Source organism: Cetorhinus maximus, chromosome 10 (assembly GCF_964194155.1).
Source record: "Cetorhinus maximus chromosome 10, sCetMax3.hap1.1, whole genome shotgun sequence".
Taxonomy (NCBI): Eukaryota; Metazoa; Chordata; class Chondrichthyes; order Lamniformes; family Cetorhinidae; genus Cetorhinus; species Cetorhinus maximus.
This window is the reverse complement of record NC_135888.1, coordinates 117502575-117523909: the sequence shown is the minus strand read 5'-3', so window position 1 is coordinate 117523909 and position 21335 is coordinate 117502575. Positions and strand designations below refer to the sequence as shown.

Sequence of the window (21335 nt, the reverse complement as noted above, 5' to 3'; positions counted from 1 at the left end):
GAAAGACAGAATGAGGGACAAGCCAAAGAAAAAGATAGTGTAGCTGGAACGATTTGTATTAACAGTCATTCATCAGTATCAATGAGGGGGTTTTAGGACATGTACAATAGCATTACAAATTGGCTCCAATAACAGTCTTCATGGCCCATAAAGCTCGGAATGTAACCTCTATCCGTGCAGTATAGAATAGGCTACTTGACAAAGTTTGTGCCATTTGAAATTAATCAGTGTGTGGCTCATCACGAAGATGACACAAAGATAGGTAGGAAAGTATGTTGCGAAGAGGACATGAGGAGGTTGCAGGTGGATATAGATAGGTTGAGTGAGTGGGCAAAGACCTGGAAAATGGAGTTTAATGTAGAAAAATGTGAAGTTGTTCACTTGGCAGGAACAACAAAAAAGCAGTGCATAATTCTAAGGTGCAGAGGGATCTAGGTATTCTAGTACATGAGTCACAAAAAGTTAGTATGCAGGTACAGCAAGTAATTAAGAAGGCTAATGGAATTCTATCCTTTATTACGAGAGGGATTTAACATAAAAGTAAGGATGTTATGCTTCAGTTATACAGGACATTGGCGAGACCGCAACTCAAATACTGTGTATAGTTTGGGTCTCCTTATTTAAGGAAGGATGTAAATGCATTGGAGGCAGATTGATCGCTGGAATGAGTGGGCTGTCTTATGAAGACAGGCTGGGCTTGTTTCCACTGGACTTTAGAAGAGTAAGGGATGATTTGATTGAAGTATACAAGGTTCTGAATGGCCTTGACTAGGTGGATGTCGAAAGGATGCTCCCTGTTGTGGGTGAGTCCAGAACTAGGGGTCGCTGTTTTAAAATTAGGGGTCACCCTTTTAGGACAGAGATGAGGAGAATTTTTTTCTCTCAGAGGATTGTGCGACTTTGGAATTCTCTGCCTCAGAAGGTAGTGGAGGCGAGGTCATCGAATATTTTTAAGGCAGGGGTAGATAGATTCTTGTTAGGCAAGGGAATCAAAGGCTATCGGGGTTAAATGGGAATGTGAAAATCGAAACACAAGAAGATCAGCCATGATCATATTGAATGGCAGAGCAGGCTCAAAGGGTTGAATGGTCTACTCCTGTTCTTATTTCTAATGTTCTTATGTTCATCACACCAAAAAATATAATCCACAGGGACGGGCAATTAACAATACACAACTAAGCAGCATGAACTGCATGTACCAATGCTCCCTTTAAAACCATTATCAGTATTGACTAATTAAAGTTTTATATAAACAGCTATATATTATTTTTCCCTATTAAAGCATCTTTATAAAACAGTTAAATAATGGTAAAACATCATTAATCATAAGCGACATTAATCTGAAGTAAATAATTCAGACATAGTAAAAGCTTTTAATTATCAGCAATCAGTTCACATTATATAAAATCAATTCTGCCTTGCAGACTCAGCTTAGGCTTCAGCCAGCTTTCATTTCTTCAAAAGCAGTAAATTAATTAAATGCAAATAATCACAGTCCATTTTTGGTAAGAAACCAAGGTTTGAATTATACTGAATCAACAGAGTGAAATAGAGAACAATAGGATCCAGTTGAAAGGGAAGTAAATGCGGGGGTGTGGTGGGGGTGGAGGTAGATGGTGTGGGAATAAATGTGCTTTTAATGTAAAATATATCGCAAGGCCCTTTATAGCTAAACCTGAGGAAAGCAGGTGCCAAGAAAGGAAGAGAGGTCAAGAGAGTTGACCAGAGGCTTAATCACAGAGAGTTTTGAGAGGATTTTTTTTTAAAAAGGGGGTGAATGGCAGAGAGTCAGTGAGACTTAGAACAGGAATTCCAGAGAGAAGTTTCTACGCAGCTCAAGGCTTTAACACCATTGGTGGGATGAAGGGAGAAGGGATGCACAAAAGACAAGAGTCAAAGGAATTTAAGGGCCAATTTAAACCATGCCAACCCAGCTGAAATTGGGTGTGTAGGCAATTGAAATAATCCATGCAACCTATCCATATTGATCTCACTGCCTTCCCGCAGGCTGCAATCTTAATTTGCTTTTTTGAGCAGGTGAGCGGGTAGTCACATGTAGGTAGCGTGCTTCTTACATTAAATAAACAGACTGGGGAGGATTGAAACTACTTGGCAGGGGCATAGGAACCAAGAGATAATATCAGAGAGATGTCAGACAAGCAGTCTGACAACACAGGGCCATTAAAAGAGTGAAGGGAAGTGTGGAGATGTAGAATGGCGTCTCATCAGTGTACGCATGGAAGCTGCAGATCATGTCATTAATGGGCATTATATGGATGAGGAAGATAACTGGGCAAAGAAAAAGGTTCTTTGACTAGGTTCTGGTTTGGAGGGTGGGGGTGGGGGCTCCTGGGGTGACAGTAGATAAGGAAGGAAAGCTACTGCTGGAGATGTTTCTGTCTATATTTGAATAGGTAGGAAAGAAACCAAGGATTGGCAGTCCCACAAAGCTGGTTGAAAAATGAGCAGAATATAGTCAACCACGTCTAATGTTGCAGAGATCAAGGAGAGCTAAATCAATGGTCATCGTCACAGAGGTTGACCAGAAATCAAGAGCTCATTCATGTGGTTTATTTTCATCAAGAAAGGCATGCTTTCTGCTATTTCTTCTGCATTCTCTATATTTTCGTTCTGCCTTCAATAGGAGCATTTGTCTACAAAAAGCAGAGTCTGGACTATTTTGCTTTTACTGTGCATTGGTTCTTTATTTTCCTTCTGGTCCTCAACACAGAACACAGAGAGAAAGATTTTCCACTGGTACCACTGGGCAGAAACAAGACAACTGTGGCCCTAAGATGGCAGAGAAAAGCTCATCAGCCCAATTAGCTCTCAGTCTAGCCAATACTAACTTGGAAGAGCCAATGGAGTCAGGCAGTAGATCCTTCTAATATGTAAATCAGGGTCCTATGATCCATATACAAACAATGGCTGCACAGGTTCAGCTTCGTGTCCAGCTGAATAGAAGCCAAGTTTTAATTCTTTATTACAGGAGTTAGGAGGATTGGGCTCAACAAAAACTCAACAAAATTGTGACACCGAGTTTTCCTACCAAGAAATGTACCTACCCTGGATTCACCATCTACCTGGCGTCAGGGTTAGCTGGGACTATCCAATATTGTGGCGGTCCACAACCACAGGTTGAACAGGACACTTGTTTTCCACCTGCGACTCACCAGGCCTATGCCAATGAGACCAAGTCATCAAAATGGACAGGACAACCTATTGGGGCAATCAAGTGGCTGCCTGAAAGCCACACACAGTCAAAATCTATCCCTTGCAGTCTTCATTTTCAAAGTGCCATTGTTTTACAAAGTCTTGAATTACAAAATCATGGCTCTGTTATTGCTTTAATCATAGTATCAGAGGTCATATTGATGGACTAGCCTACTGGTTACTGGAACAATATGATCTACATTATGTGAGAGTCTACATTATAATTTCAGCATGAGAGGAACCATCAGATTGAAGTTAAAATTTTTCATTTCTATGTAATGTAAGCAATTGTAAAATTACCTCAGTATATTCCTCATAGTGAGAGATGGTACAGAAACTCTTCATTACTTTTCAACAGGCTTTCATTTTAGTGACAACTTTAAACTCAGGATCTTCACTGATCCACAACTGTGATGGTCCATGTAATAAGTCATTCTTCAAAGGAATCACTTTACATTGCTTGTGTATATAAAAACTCTTCTCCTGTCAGCTTTCTTAAGGGCTACTTACTTTTGTAAAATTCATGACCTTCAGGATCCATATTGTCAGAGCGAGATTCACCAGCAGCAGAATCATCAAAAGGAGGACAAAAAAATAAAGGCACCGCTTTCGCCAGCCGTAAATCCCGACTTTGTAGACATATTGGTTTTCTGAGGTCTGGATGTTGTTTCGTTGAGTCAAGTACTGTTCCTGTGTCATCTGCATAAGAAAAAAGATCATTAAATGAAAGGAAATGAAATGTTTCTCATGGCTCCAGCAGCCTTTAACCCAAAATGATGGGCATTTTTCCCTTTTTAATTACCTTTATTTTGTACTCTCTAGGTCATAGCAGCAATTTTAAGCTAACCCTCCTGTTCGTAAACTGATGAGATCAGATATAGTTTGTATCCGTCTTCAAAGTTGAAGACACAAAAAGTTTCCCAAGAATAGTAGAAAAGCAAGGGGGAAAAGAGAGAAAAAGAAACTTAAAACTTTAGTAGGGGCTGCGGGGTGGGGGGGGGGGGGGGGGGGGGGGGGGGAGTGGGGGGAGTAGGTGGTGCTGGTGGCAGTGGTGTAATGATAATGTCGCTGGACTAGTAATCCAGAGGCCCAGGCTAATGCTCTGGGGACATGGGTTCAAATTCCACCATGGCAACTGGTGGAATTTAAATTCAATTAAGAAAAATCTGGAATTGAAAGCTAGTCTTAGTAATGGGCACCATGAAACTATCAGCAATTGATGTAAAAACCCATCTGCTTCAAGAATGCCCTTTAGGAAAGGAAATCTTCCATCCTTACCTGGCCAGGCCTACATGTGACTCCGATCCACAGCAATGTGGTTGACTCTTAATTGTTCTCTGAAATGGCCCAGCAAGCCACTCAGTTCAAGGACAATTGGGGGTGGGCAACAAACGCCAGAGCCCACACCAAAAGAACAATGAAAAAAAAAAGTCCCAATCACTGGAGGAAAAGTACTAAGAAAATTAATGGGACTAAAGGCTGATAAGTCCCCTGGACCTGATGGCCTGCATCCTAGGACCTTAAAGGAAGTGGCTGCAGAGATAAGTGGTTGTAATCTTCCAAAATTCTGTATGGAGACAGAAAGCAGGAAACTATAGCCCAGTTAGTTTAATGTCTGTCATTGGGAAAATGCTAGAATCTATTATTAAGGAGGTAGTAGCAGGACATTTAGAAAATCATAATACAATCAGGCAGAGCCATCACGGTTTTGTGAAAGGGAAATTTTGTTTGACAAATTTATTAGAGTTCTTTGAGGATGTAACAAGCAGGGTGGATAAAGGGGAACCAGTAGATGTGGTGTATTTGGATTTCCAAAAGGCATTCAATAAAGTGCTACATAAAAGGTTACTGCAAACGATAAAAGCTCATGGTGTTAGGGTGATATATTAGTATAGATAGAGAGTGAGCTAACTAGCAGTTAACAGAGATTCGGGATAAATGGGTCATTTGTCAGGTTGGCAAACTATAATTAGTGGATTGCCGTGGTGATTCATGCTGGGGCCTCAACTATTTACCATCTATATTAATGACTTGGATGAAAGGACCGAGTGTATTGTAGCCAAATTTGCTGAGGATACAAAGATAAGTAGGAAAGCAAGCTGTGAGGAGGATATAAAGGGCCTGCAAAGGAATATAGATGGTTAAGTGAGTGGGCAAAAAAATTTTGCAGATGGAGTATAATGTGGGATTATAATATGTATAATATTGCAAGAAGCAAAGCAGAGTATTATTTAAATGGAGCAAGACTGCAGCATGCTACAGTACAGGGGGACCTGGGTGTCATTCAAGGTGATTCACAAAAAGTTTGCATGTAGGTCTAGGAGGGAATTAGGAAGGCAAATTATTGCAAGGGGGATGGAGTATAAAAGTAGGGAAGTCTAGCTACAAGTGTATAGGACATTGGTCAGACCACACCTGGAGTATTGCACACCGTTTTAGTCTGCTTACCTAAGGAAGGATATACCCGCATTGGAAACAGTTCAGAGAAGGTTCACTAGGCTGACTACTGGATGAAGGTGTTGCCTGATGAGGAAAGATTGAGCTGGTGGGGCCTGCACATTGGAATTTAGAAGAATGAGAAAGGATCTTATTGAAACATGTAAGATTCTGAGGGAGCTTGACAGGGTAGATGCTGAGAGGATGTTTCCTTTTCTGGGGGAATCTAGAACTAGGGGTATAGTTTAAAAATAAGGGGCATCCCATTTAAGATGGAGATGAGGGGGAATTTCTTCTTTCAGAGGGTCAATAATCTTTGGAATTTTCTTCCCCAGAGACCAACGCAGGCTGGGTCATTGAATTCATTCATGACAGTGTTAGGCAGATTTTTGACTGACAAGAGAGCCAAGGGTTATGGGGACAGGCAGGAAAGTGGAATTAAGGCCGCAATCAGCTCAGCCATGATCTTATACAGAGCAGGCTCAAGGGGCTAAATGGCCTACTCCTTCTCCTATTTCTTATGATTCTTTGATCACTGGTTTTCCACTCTGCCCATAGAGAGTAATATTGGACAGGGTGTAAAACCAGTATTCTACCCAAACACATGGGTTTCACACCTGGTGAGTTAGGTTAAAATTATCCCCCCGACTCCATGTGCCAGATTGAGCAGTGATCTAAATATGATATTTAAAATGTTAAAAGGACTTATTAAAGTTGATTTTTGGGGAATCCAGAACAAAATGATACAATTTTAAAGCTACAGTGAGGTAATTTAGCAGTGAAATCAGGAAGTTGTTTTTCACATAAAAGGTGGTCTTAATTTGGAACTCTTTATCTAAAAGGCTGTGAAAGCTGGGTCAATTGAAATACTTGAGACTGAGATCACTAGATGTTTGTTAGGTAAGAATGTTGAGGGTTATGAAACAAAGATAGGTAAATGAAATTGAGGTACATATCAGCTATAATCTAAGTGTATGATGGAACAGACATGAGGGGCTGAATGGCCCAAACCTGTTCCTGCTTCTTTCTCTTGTATCCTCACAGAAGTGAACACTGTGGAAAATGTTTTAATATTTTATTAAATAGCATAAACATGGATTTCTCTCACTAATCCAGTGCCAATTCTATAATGGGCTTCATGGATAGAAAAATGTTGTTTTTTGTGGCTCTACGGAAATCAGCCTGTTCCCTTTCACACATTCTGAAGCTGGTTTCCAGAAACAATAATAATATTTTTCAGTTCTATTTCTAAAATCTTCTCCCTAACAACTTCCTTCCATTGGCCTGTTCTTGGTTATAAGTACAATCCTTCATTGTCCCTATTTCTGTGCTCTTCAGAATACACATAAACCCTAATGAAAGCAAAACAAACCCAGCTTCGCCCTTGAGTTTATGCATTGCTGAGGGGGATCCAGAATTTTGTGGATAAAAATTAGAATGCCTAACTTCTTGGCACATTCCTGTCACACTTCCAGTCTGCTATTTTAAACCCATCAAAACTAATAGACAGAAACCTGTGGTTGAATGTGGGCATTAGTGAGATGTATGTTCTCTTGCGCACCATGACATATTGGAACTCTTGATCTTAAACAACATATTGACAAAAAAGATGTGTTTGCCAAAATGTGCTGTATTATGAGGACTCTCAATTAATTATAACACATTACACATTCCCAGGGTTCCTAATCATAAGGAAAGAGATTAGTGATGTTACTCACTGAGTGTAAATTGGTATATTTGTATTTATCTGATGGTGATTTTTTTACATGCATCTTATTTCTCAAAGTTACCTTCTCAAGGGAATTCTTGTTGTTTTGTAAAGCATAACTTTCCCACTCAGGACAAACTCTGCCTAAAAAAAACCTCACTTTCCAGCCTTTCACAGCTCATGTTTCTTCTCATTTGCAAATCAATTTACACATTTTATAGGGCTCAGACTTATGAGTCACTCAGTTATCTTAATCTAACTCTCAATTCAAATAGCATATTCGGCAAAATGCAGCAAACTTAGTCAACTTTACAGTATATAAACAAGGCTAATACAGCGGCACTGATATTTCTGGCCAGAATAGACATGATTGGTTAATGCGCTCCTGTCAATGCGCCTGAGATCACACTGCTGTAAAAGATTGGGATTGATTTTACACATGATTTTATGTAACTATCATCCACTCATTGCATCTTGCTGGAGAAATCTCCCTACTTGTATCAGAAAATGATGTTACAGTCAAAAACTCTTTTTAAATAGACTCTGGAGGCTGTTTGCTTCAATGCACTGTTTAAACAGATTGTTTGCTGAGCATATAGACACAGCACAGCAACTACCACCAACTCCAACTTGGATCAAGCTTCCTTTGTTAAATTCACTCAGAACAAATTGGTCTTTTTCTCATTTAGTCAGACTCCCAGAGCTTGACATATGTTCTGCATTATGTGTAGCAGAGGGGTATTCAGCATAGCAAGGGTTAATGTGGGAAGGAAAACAGCACCGCCCACAGTATGACGTAGAGAGACACATGACACTAGACAGGAGACAGTTGTATAGAGAGAGTCAAGGAGGAGTAAGCATGAAGTTAGGTCCTTGTTTGGGCTACACTTTGTACATATATAAACAGTTATGTGTTACCAATAAACACTACTGTTCAACCTTAGAAGCCTCTGAACCTCTTAATGAGACCTACCGAACAAATCCTTATAACAATATAACTAGATGAGCTTTTAATAAATCTCGTCGAGGGATAGAAATTTATAGAGTGAGTTATCACAAATAGTCTTATAGTGCAAGAATGAAATAAATAAGAGTTTTAAGATGCAGGACATTTAAGGATTATAATTTTGCAGATGTCGACTCAAGGAATATGAACTCATGATTTCAAGTCCATATGTTATATAGTGAGACTGTTCTAAAAAATCAAACAGAAGCACCAACAGCTTTATAAAAATCATAATAGTTGACCTAGAACATAAACATGTTGTAACATGTTACAATCTTACACATGGCAAGTATTTCCAGTGCAAAAATGTTATTCCCTGTGAAACATTTTACATCAAATATTTTTAATGAGAAAATGTATGTGAATGTATATAATGGCAAAACTAAGGAGTAAAGTTGACATTGTTGGTCGACTGTATTATAGAAATTGCCTGATTTATATTTCCAATGGCAGTTTCAATCCCATTTATTTACCTTCACCCAGCAACACCAGACTCAACACACCATAACATTCCCTACCCAGTTCTGCTGCATGCCAGAATCTCCTCCTCCTCAGACTATTGCTCTCTTGCTCTGCCCCAATCCTGAGTCAAACATTGCTATGAGGCCCACCAGCCTCTGGACTGCATTCTCATTGACCTCTGATTTCAAATGCTCTTAGACCATGAGATCTTCCTACACAATTCTCCCAGATCCTAACATGTCGCTCCCAGTATTCCCAGAATCTTCTCACCAAGATAAATTATCTTCTCATTAATCTTCTCACCAATGCTACTGAATTATCTTTTCCAGTATATGTCCTGTGTTTAAAACACTGGGGCTCATTCCAAGTCATGCTAGACCTTCGGATTTATCTCACTCTGTATCTCCTGTGCTCCCAAGGCACCCCACTGTCAATAATTCAGGATCTCTGGTAAACAGTACTGGGCATAACAACCTTTTTCTTATAAAATTTTCCTGCTTACTAAGAGCAAGGTCATGAGAGATTTTCTAGCCTTTGTAACAATCACAACAGGTGACTTACAGGACCAGTAGCTTCATAACAATCACATCAGGTAGCCTACAGTTCCAATAGCTTCATAACAATCACATCAGGCAACCTACAGTGCCAATAGCTTTATAATAATAACAGCAGGTAATTTACAAATCCTAGACTTTCAGGAGGTAGCTTAATTGGATAACATTTGAACATAAAGGCAGATCACAGTGGAATTTTATTGGCTTAGGTCAATTCAGATTATTCATTTTTTTTCTTTTGCTTTCTCCCTCTTCCATTCTTACCTCATGCAGATAAGAATAAAGTTGGTTTATAAAAGAATACTGTGTATTTGAGTGATAATTGCCAAAAACATTTCAACCCATTGTTACACGTATTTCCTCAAAGAACATTTCAATAACAAAATACAAAAATGGGAGGATTAAATTAAATTTTTATTTGAGTATTGCTGAAAAAAGAGACATGTCAAAGCCTGTCGGAGATGTTGCTTCAATAGATGGATGCAACAAAAACAGTACCCATTTGAAATACGTCCACACCATAAACTCACTTAAGCAGAAACGGTTTGGCAACACAATTAATTATGCCGCTAAACACGTAACAAATCTCTCTGACCATGTACTCTCAGAAAGCAAGGAGCTTGTTCTTGCGCCTGGCTTCAATTTTGTTGTGGCTTCATCCCAAATCAAACAAGAATGGATATTTGCTGAGTTCGAACTCCTCTATTCCCAACTATTCCACCCCAAACCAGCGTCCACTGAAGATGCTGAATCCTTTTAAGTGCACCTAGCTGATCTAGTGCACGCATCTTGTGGGATTCTGAACAATCTGTCTGACTTTCACATGCAACACAAATGTCTTACAGCATTGCAAGGCCTTAAGACGAACCCAGACATACACATCAGTAAACCTGACAAAGGGACAGAAATTGTCATCCTTAACAAGCGGCACTATTCTCAGAATTGTACCAGATTTGCACTAAGTGTGGTAGCAGGCGGGAAAAATGATGTTTTACCCACCGGTGCAATGGCAGCTTTTTGTGCCATATCATCCTCTTCCCAACGCATCCTGCCTCATTAATAAGCCGGGTTGCTGGCGGGGCGGTTTCTGAATCGCCCGTGGCGCCATCACCTCAGGCCTTTAGTAAACCGGGCGTCATATTTAAAGGGCGACCCTGCACAGAGCTAGCACCCTTCAAGGGATAGGAAGCTGCTGGGAACTGATGGCTGCCAAAGGGAAGAAACATGCTGTCCCTAAATATAGCGACGCCTCAATTGAGCACCTTCAGTACACAGTGGAAACCCACTGCAAAGTCTTCTACATCCGCTCTGGGTGAAGACCAGCAAGCAAGGTCACCAATCCAGCATGGGAGGCAATGGCAGTGGTGGTCAGCACCAATGCCCTGCAAAAGAGGACAGTCATCCAGTGCAGGACGAGGATGAATGCTATCATCCATTCCACCAGGGTAAGTCACTCTTCTAATCACTCTCAACTCAAACACAAACCCAACACACATCCACAGGGATCTCATACCTCAAGGGACAACACCACTAACTCTCACACACACCCTAACATCTCCATCAGGCTCAAATGCTCTGACGCTCGTGTCCTCATACCGTTCATGGCTCCACTCACCACACAAACATCCCAGGCAGTGCCATGTGTCCTGCTCACACTCTCTCCATCTGTTTTCATGGAGGAGAAGCTGGCTCACAACAGTAGGGAGTGGTTCCAGACTGGGGGTGGAGTGGTCCACGTTAGATCCCTCACTCATTTTGAGGAGCGTGCCATCGCGCTGACTGCTCAGGATGTGGACTGTGCCTGCGGTGACAGTGAGTTCGGCGGCGAGCACACATGTGAGGATCCTGCACCTTATCATCTCTCTCTCAATGCAACTGTGAGTGCTCTCTCTCCTGCTTTTGACTCTTCTGCCATGCGCTAATTATCTCTACTTTGGTTCAAAGGGAGCTCTGCCAAGCGACCGACACCCTCAGCCAGCCAGTCCCTCAGCTCCATCCACATCCTCACATCCAGCCGAACTCCTGCCCCACTCTAAACTCTTCCCCCACTCCAAACTCCTGCCCTTACACCTACCTCCCCAGTCGCCACATTCTCCTCACGACACTCTCCTCCCCGCTACTCCCTCCTCCTCCCAACCTCACACCCCCCCGACACCTTCATTTCCTCCCCTTCCAACCTCACCCCACCACCACCCCAACACCTTCGTTTCCCCCCCATCTCAAACTCACTACCCCCCCACCAGTACACCTTCCTCTCCCAGTCAAAACTAGACCTTCTTCTCCCATGTCCCCACTGGTACACTTTCCTCTCCCCCTCCTTGATAATCACCCATAGCAGCCCATGCCAACAACAACAGACCTCCAAACCTTCCGTGAGCTGCTTCGTGGCAGAGCCATGTCCATGAGAATCCACCCAGCATGTAATGCATGTGTTCCTCCAGGGTCCAGTAACTGTAGGGCTCCAGCATCTTCTTCTCCTCGGATGTCTGCAACGTGAGCAAGGCCCTAACTATAAGTCCCGACTTCTGCACATCGCACTTGTCAAGATGTGTTCTGGGCCGGCATGTTTTCCCCCCGACGTGGGCAGTATATTTGACATGGGGGGATGTTTCCGATGAGCAGGCAAGATGATGAAATGCAAATGCATTGACACTAGGTTCCCGAAGACCGGCAATGGGAAAGACGGCCCATCATTGACAGGCAGAGTGGACAATCGCAAATTGGTTTCACGATGGTGTGAAGCCGACTTTTGGCCTTCTTGCCATATTTTCCGCTCATGCCCACCATGACACCTGACGCCAGTGGGGGCGGAAAGTTCTGGCCTATATCAACAATTTGCATGTCATTCTTAATGACGAGTCCAAATTCGTATTCATTGGACCTGCCTCTCAGCATGACCGTTAAGAATAGCGTGCATGTTGTTGATATAGGCTGGAATCTTCTGCTCCCATTGGCGTCGGGCGTCATGGTGGGCCTGAGTGGACAATATGGCGAGAAGGCTAAAAATCGGTTTCGTACCATTGTGAAATCAGTTTGCGATTGTCCGCTCCACTCTTCAACGGTGGGCCCCCTTTCCTGCCATCGGATGCCGGGAACCGAAATTCAATGCATTTTCAGGGCTCCATCCAGCGCTCAAATTCATCTTTGAAATGGAGCAGTTAAATGAACTCCCCTTTCTTGAAGCACTAGTTGAGAAATCTGTCAAAGTGCTCGTTACCACAGTTTACCACAAGCCTACCTTCACTGGCCAATATATGCATTGGGATTCTTGCTGTTCCACATGCTATAAGATTTGTCTTATTGGCAACCTTGCAAATAGGGCCCAAGCCATTTTCTCACCATGCAAGCTTGATGCTGAAATAGGGCGCATCAGAGGCATCCTGCAGGATAATGGCTACCTTGATCAGATCATCTCGCCCTGTATATCACACAAACTCATGACCGGGCCTAAGGCAGTCACTTTCAGCCCTGAAAAGTGCCCAGTCTACCTCAGATTACCCTAGAAGGGCAAGGTATCTCAAAAATTTGAGCAACAGCCAAAGCTTGCTGTTTCACGCTGCCACCATGGAGTAGCAACATGTGTGGAATTCGCCACTATCAGGATGCTGCCGTCATGCCAAAAAGACATTCTGCCTATCACGCAAATGAGAAATGTGGTATATTAATTTCAGTGCTAGTCTGATGCTAGGTATGTAGGCCGTATGTCCCAAAGAACGTTGGATCCTTTCAACAGGATGTCCCAGTTGTTGTTCGCAATGGGCAAGGTACAAACCATACCCAACCAGCCTGTGCTTGCAAAACTCAAAACACAGTGTCTAACCTTAGATGTGATTCAGTGCTTGGGCAACATTTGCTAAATAATCCTCAGTGTGCTAGGAATTACGCTGACAACCAATTTAAGATTGTCAGTCAGGCTCACAGTGTGGTGCATGTGTGTGTGCTGGAAGCTACAAATATTCATACACAAGGCCCTGTTCTTTGCAGACAGAAAGAATATGTGCACACATTACGCCTGTTACAGCTAAACAAAATGAGTGATAGCCATTTGCTGACTTGTTCCTCAGGGCAATGCCTTGGCCAATCAGGGTCAAGCTGCCTGGTTTAAATTTCAAACAATGCTTAGCAGTTAACTGTCAGTCACCATCACTGGTGCATTCTACATGGCAACACCTCTACCGATCAGAGTCCACTTGCCAACCAATCAGCACTCTCTTCTCATACAGTATGTTTTGTTGTTTTCCCCTTATATCGATATTCTTGCAAAGCATCCTGATGAGTGCAAGATTAAATGCTTTGACATGTTTCTTTTTTTTAGCAATACTCAAGTTCTGTACTACCAAACCACTATTTAAATTATTACTCTTTAAACACTGCTATAAACATTATTTAACCATTTAATTTTCGTATGAGGAAGAGCTTCTATTTTCAAAGGATTTTGTTATATAAAGCTGGAAAAAAATTCTAAACATCCACAAAACTGAAATATAATAAATTGAGGGTAAAATTCAACTTCAGCAATAGGTGCTAAACGCTAAATTTTACCCCATTACTTTGAAGAGAATCACAGGATCACAGAGTGCAGAAGAGGCCTTTCGGCCCATCAAGCCTACATGAGAAGTACCTGACCTACCTACCTAATCCCATTTACCAGCACTTGGCCCATAGCCTTGAATGTTATGATGTGCCAAGTCCTCCTCCAGGTACTTTTTAAAGGATGTGAGGCAACCCGCCTCCACCACCCTCCCAGGTAGTGCATTGCAGACTGTCACCACCCTCTGGGTAAAAAAGCTTTTCCTCATATCCCTCCTAAACCTCCTGCCCCTCACCTTGAACTTATGTCCCCTTGTGACTGACCCTTCAAATAAGGGAACAGCTACTCCCTATCCACCCTCTCCATACCCCTCATAATCTTGCACACCTCGATCAGGTCTTCTCTGCTCCAACGAAAACAACCCAAGTCTATCCAAACTCTCTTCATAACTTCAATGTTTCATCCCAGGCAACATCCTGGTGAATCTCCTTTGCACCCCCTCCAGTGCAATCACATCCTTCCTATAATGTGGCGACCAGAACTGCACACAGTACTCCAGCTGTGGCCTCACTAAGGCTCTATACAACTCCAACATGACCTCCCTACGTTTGTAATCTATGCCTCGATTGATAAAGGCAAGTGTCCCATATGCCTTTTTCACCACCCCACTAACATGACCCTCCGCCTTCAGAGATTTATGGATACACACGCCAAGGTCCCTTTGTTCCTCTGAACTTCCTAGTGTCATGCTGTTCATTGAATACTTCCTTGTCAAATTACTCCTTCCAAAGTGTATCACCTCACACTTTTCAAGGTTAAAATCCATCTGCCACTTATCTGCCCATTTGACCATCCTGTCTATATCTTCCTGCAGCCCAAGACACTCAATCTCACTGTTAACCACCCGGCCAATCTTTGTGTCATCCGCAAACTTACTAATCCTACCCCCCACATAGTCATCTATGTCGTTTATATAAATGACAAATAATAGGGGACCCAGCACAGATCCCTGTGGTACGCCACTGGACACTGGCTTCCAGTCACTAAAGCACCCTTCTGTCATCACCCTCTCCTACCTTGATCCTACCTTGGCGAGCACTTCCTCTTGAGGTGGGTGGGTTGAGTTGGGAATTTTCCTGACTCCTCCTACCTGCCTCCAGGCCAATATGAGACACCCTGGCTGGCTCATACCTGAGGGCACCACTTGACTGGTCAAGGGAATGGAAGCACATCTTCAAGATGCCAATGATCAGTTTGTCCCCAGAAGTCAAGGGGCTCAAGGGATGTGGGGGCTGGGGTAGAAAGGCCAGGGCGAGGAGGGGAACCTGGAAGGGTTACATTTGGGGGGCCTTTCATTGGGCCCAGGAGGCCCGTTAAGGAGGGACTCCCCTGCTCACCAACAGTCCGCACTGGGAAAGCTGCCGGACTGGTCACATGGTATGGGCCTCTTCTGCCGCCGGTTAAAACCTAACCGAAGTCTGCTTCAATTGGCCCATGAGCGGGCGGGCTGCCTGACAACCACCCCAAAAAATTTGCAGAAGGGGCAGGGGTGGGCAGGCTGGCAGTGGGCATGGTGCCCATTGGATTTCACGTGGCCTCTTTGCCTTTAAACCTGCTAGCGGGGAAGCGTTAAATCCAGTTCACATTCTGTGCTTATGGAGGAAGAAAAATCATAGACCAATTCCTTCATAGCAATCACATAACTTACATTTGTAGTGTATCACCATGGTGATGCATGATTTATGTGGTTGTAAAGAAAAAAAGATAACCAACCACTTTTGATGAAGTTGCTGCCTTACTCATGAAGGTATAGCTGATAACTGTAGATTCAATATTCAGCCCTTCGCATGATAAATCATTCATTTTGTTTTGTTGTATAGACTGTATAGTGTCGAGCTCTTTACATCTCCAGAACAAAGTAAAGGTTAATTGGAAATCCTTACCTGAGCATTTTAAGAACTGCTATATGTAAACTTTTCTTTCATTTGAACATTTTATGTAGCAGCAACTCAGCCAAAATATGATAAGGAAATAATTAATTTTAGTTGCAAGCTCCAAATGATCTTTTTTTTACAGTTGCTTCTCCTCTGGAACATACTAGAATTTTTTGAAAACATTTTCCACCATGACAACCTTCAATACAAATTTCACCTCACTGATGCTTTCCATCCATACCAGACTGATAGTTTAATATTCTCTATATGAACAAGGAGATAAAGTAGGTTTAAAAAGTGGTGATGGGAAAGGGAAAAAGTTAATTGGATTATCTCAAAATAGTCAACTCTACTGAAGCAAAAAGTGAATAGAATGTGAATGGAGATGAGGGCAAAGAAAAAAATTATAAAACCAAAGTCTACAGGTGGAGCTGAATAGATTAAATGACTGGCAGTACAAGAATTGCCTTTCAGAGTGGGGAATTTCACTAATATTGTTGCTCACGTGCTAGCAGAGATGGCCAAACTAAATAGAAGAACGCACAATAGCAAACTTCCCAAAGGAGCCACTGAAATTTTTCACGGTCCTTCACACAGATCCTGTTCACCAGGGGTATTGTTGGCTTTTCCTATCTTTGTGAAGCAGAATTCACCAAGCGTTGGGTTGTTAACCCATTAATAGAGAACACATACTGGGATTAGCCTGTGGTGAGGCAGGTTAATTTTACCCTACTGATCATGTGTTGTTGTAATGTAATCCTCCTCCTCCTCCACGCACACCAAAATCAACTTCTTAAAATAGAACAAGGAAAGAAATACCATTAAAAGCAACAAAATTACATTTATTAGGGAATTAAGTAATTATCATTCCACAGAATTTCAAAGTTTTCAATGGCTTCTTTTCGGTCAATTGACTTTAAATTATTCAAACACATGTACCTTGGCTGGAGGCAGTCTGTGAATCAATTCACTTCAAATTACACAAGTACTTTTGATTTTAGTACTGCAACACCGGCTCCACTCTCTCTCCCTCCTCCCTCCCTCTTTATTGTTTTATTTCTCTATGACTTGAACCCATTGACACTCCTTCATTTCTGTCTCTCCCAGCCGTAGATTGCCTCTTCCATCAAAATTTGTAAACCACCAAGGCTCCAATGTTAACCTCGGCAAAGTAATGTTGATTAACAATGATCATAACCATTGAACTGTTCTAAAACTCATTTTGCTATTTGTCATATCCAAATATTTTTTAGAAACTGGCCAGGGTATATTAATCCCACATTTCCTTTGTAGTTAAAATAATAATAATAATGATATTCATTCATTAGGATTTGAGTTTTTAATATATTCATTAAGTTTCTAGGTGTTCAGGGGTGTCCAGTCTTTACCAGCATATCCTACTAGTTAGGACCAGCAAACTGGAAGAAAGCCTAGATTCATATTTAAGTTGACATGAGGAATTCTGGATCAGTGAGGCAACATGTTGGAATTCTGGTCTGTGGCTGTATTACGCTGTTGAAATAAACTCAATGAGCCACAGAGTGAAACAAAGACTGATTTCTCTGATCCAGAGGCATTGGGTGGGATACCTGCTGAGAGGAATGTTTCTAAAGCTTGCAATATTGCAAACAAGCTCCTAAAACTTCACCAGAATTTCTGACAGAACATTGCAGAATTATACCCTCTGGCTTTGCTAGCCTTTTGTTTCATTCCTTCCCTCCCTTTACAGCCTGGGAAGTAACAGTCCTCCATGAGCCGACTACCAAGATGTGCCGTAGTCTTTTGGAAATAAGCTGTAATACTTCACCAGTTTTACTGCAGGAATGGTTACAAATAGGAACATTCATTGTTTGCAAGACCTACCTGTATGCATTTGCCTCCATAACAATAGTGACTACACTTCAGATAGCAAACAGATTGGTTGTAAAGTGCTTTGGAAAATCCTAAAATGGTAAGGCCCATTCTTTCTCTATTTCACTTAAGAAGATATCAGCCTCGGGTTATCCAGATTTTAATTGATCCATGGTGATGGAATTTTGCAAATTGGAATATTCTGGTCAGCTCAGAGACAGATGACCTTTCAGGATTCTTTTGCAAACATAGCCATATCTCTACTGTGATGTCTATAGACACAGATATATAATCAGAGATGTTTAAATTACTGTCCAGGTGCAAAACTAGCATTGTTCATTGGTCACCCATTATAGAAACCGCAGGATTACCTTTGTTAATAAAATCAATGAGAATCTGATACTCCTGAAACTATGCATTAGGAATGCTAAATTGTAACATTAACATTTATTATGCTATTGAGTCTCATGCTCTTCTGTCAAAATTTGCATTTATATGATGTATTTCATGACCTCAGGATGTCCCAAAGTGTTTCACAGTCTTTAAGTATCTATAAAAAGTAATTGTAAAATAACAAATGTGGCAACCAATTTGTGCACTGTAAGGTCCCATATTCACCAATGAGATAATAATCAGACAACTTGTTTTAGTAATATTGTCTGAGGTATAAATATTGTCTAGAGCAATGGGGAGAACACCCCTCTTTCTCTTCAAATACCGCTAATAGATCTTTTATAACCACCCGAGCAGGCAAGATGGGGCTCGATTTATCATCTCATCAGAAAAATGACATCTCTGATAGTTTGGCACCGTCCTGAAATATCAACTCAGATTATGCACTCGGATCCCTGGAATGGGATTTGAACCCACAATCTTCTGATACAGCGTACTGTCAGTGAGCCAAAACTGACATTTTGAGATCATCCATCCAACTGCAACAGATGCTTCTTCCCCTTTCTCTAGCCCATCCACCAAGCCTTCATCAGACTTCCTCCTGCCTTAGCTCTGAATTGACATCTTATTCTAGTTTCCCCCTTATCTCCTCTATGTTCTTTCTGAGATCATCTGCCCACAGGATCAGTCTCCTGTTTGCTTTACTTCATTCCCACTAAACTGAGGTTAGGTGAGAGTGAGAGTAGCTGTCCTTGACATCAAGGCAGCATTTGACCGAGTGTGGCATCAAGGAGTCCTAGTAAAACTGAAATCAATGGGAATCAGGCAAAAAGTTCCCTTTTAAATCACACACCGTTCTGACTTGGAACTATATTGCCTGTTGTTCTCTGATGCTTTCAAAATCCAGGAAATCCTTCCCTTACAGCAGTGTGTGCATACCTACATTATCTGGACTGCAGTGGTTCAAGAAGGCAGATCACCACCACCTTTTCAAGGGCAGTTAGAAATGGACAATAAATGTTGGTCTTTACAGTGATTCTCACATCCCAGGAATGAATGAAAAATAACTATTGACCATCCAACTGTCCTACCTGGCTCCATGCTCGCTGACATATGCAAATAATTCCCTCTCCTCAAGCAGCGTCCCCATTGTAACTTCACCCAATCCCATCCTCCCAACAGCCCATCTGCTGCTGAAATCCACATTCACGCCTTTGGCACCTTGAGATCATTCCAATGCTCTTCTCTGATCCTCCCACATGGAATGGAAATACAGCCAATCAAATATAAATGAGTCCCTGAAGTTAAAATAACCATAAACATATTTCTGGAGCAGTTTCTCATTCATGCCACTGCACAACCCTCCTGGCTTAGGGTTAAAACTGGAGCTCAGGTTTTATCAATAACAACAACCTCGCTATTCCACACATATCAGTCACAGACATGGCCATCTCTGGTCACTTCCTTATATCACTCTGAGCTGTGGCTCAGTTCATAGCACCCTCACCTTTGAATCAGAGGGTTGTGGGTTCATGTCCCACTCCCGGAAACCAAGAACTGTGATTGTACTCGAAAGAGTTGCAATCTGTGACTGTTGATAACTCTAAAGAGTTTCCCTTCCACATCCTTTTGTGTCAGCCCCTGAAAAAAAAAGTCCCCAATTCACTTGCAAATGCTTTTACAAAATACCAACTGTCCAGCCTTTGGCCCTATGTTGATCACAACATTTTTGTAGCTATTGATTTGCTCCACCACACCCTTACCTCACTTTTGATGCCATAGTCCTTATTAAAACTACAATGCTCTCTCTCATCCTGGCTGTCTCCCATGTTATGTCCCTCATCTCCAAGAAATACAGACTTGAATGGATATTGCGGACAACTGCTATTCATCGCCAAATCTGGTTGGGCAACAAAAAGCAATATTGAGTTGTCCTCTCAGCTTCTAAAACTGCTCTCTATTCCAGGGTCATCCTAGATTGCAAATAAAATTCCTGGCTTCTTTTCTCTACTGCAAATCATCTTCATTCCCTTCCCTGCCTCTCCCATACTTGCCTTGTTTGATTGACAAGGGAGTGAAGGATTATGGGGAACAGGAAGGAAAGTGGAGTTAAGGCCACATCAGGTCAGCCATGACCTTATTGACTGGTGGAGCAGGCTTGAAGGGCTGAATGGCCTACTCCTGCTCCTATTTCTTATGTTCTTATGTTTGCCTCAGTACAAGGAGCTCATGGACTTCTTTGAATCTAAAACTGAGACCACTCAACCTCTGCTACATCTTTCCCTTCCACGAACCCCCTGGGCTAAACTCCCTCGAAGGTTCCCACCTGCTCTAGCCGTGAACTTGCATCTTTCTCTAGTTTCTCTATATTTCTGCACTTGTCGTCTCCAAACTAATCTTGTCCATGAGCCCCACCTCCTGCTCTCTCGATCCTCTTCCTACTAAACTGCTAGCTACCCAAGCTCCTTTCCAGGTCCCCAAGTTAGCTGATATTGTTAAAGGTTCTCTCTCTTCAAGTACCATCCCACTCTCCTTCAAAAATGTTGTCATCGCCCCACTCCTCAGAAAACCAACCCCGGGCTCCACACCATCCTTGCAAGCTTCTGCCTCATCTCCAACCTCCTCTCTCCTCTCAAATCAGTCCCCACCTTCCCCAGAACTTTATGTTTGAATCCCACCAAACAGGTTTTCCTGCCAAAGTACTGAACCAGTTTTTATCAAAGTCACAAATGGCATCCTATTTGACTGTGACAAAGGTAAACTATCCTATCCCTTCTCAACCTGTCTGCAGCCTTTTAAATGGTTAACAACACCATCCTCCTCCAATGTCTCTCCACTGTCATCCAGCTGGGTGGAACTGCTTGCACCTGGTTCCATTCTTATTTATCGAATCATAGCCAGAGTATCACCTGCAATGGCTTCTCTTCTCACCGCTGCACTGATTTCTTTGGTGCCCTCCAAGGATCTATCCTGTCCCCTCCTATTTCACATCTGCATCTCCCCCTCGGTGACACCATCTGGAAGCACAGCACTAATTTACACTGATGGCACCCAACTCTACCTCACCACCACTGTCATTAAATTATCACTCTGTTTGTCTGAAGTCCAGGGCAGAATAATCCTGGGGTTGGATGGGGTGGGGGCGGGGGGAAGTTTGGATAGCACACATCCCCCGACCCCACCAGAAACCACATCGGCGGAGAACTGACATGCTCCACGCCAACCTGCCCAACAGCAATAAAGCACT

At 42.3% G+C, this 21335-nt stretch overlaps 1 protein-coding gene across 2 annotated transcripts in view; it reads right to left on the bottom strand.

Moving 5' to 3' along the window:
• sgcd (sarcoglycan, delta (dystrophin-associated glycoprotein)) overlaps positions 1–21335 on the bottom strand; it is a 235051-nt gene that overhangs the window by 187556 nt on the left and 26160 nt on the right. For both annotated transcript variants that reach the window (XM_078551046.1, XM_078551045.1), the window contains exon 2: positions 3724–3912. In XM_078551046.1, coding sequence (XP_078407172.1) covers positions 3724–3912 — 189 coding nt within the window. The remainder of the gene's footprint in view (positions 1–3723; positions 3913–21335) is intronic.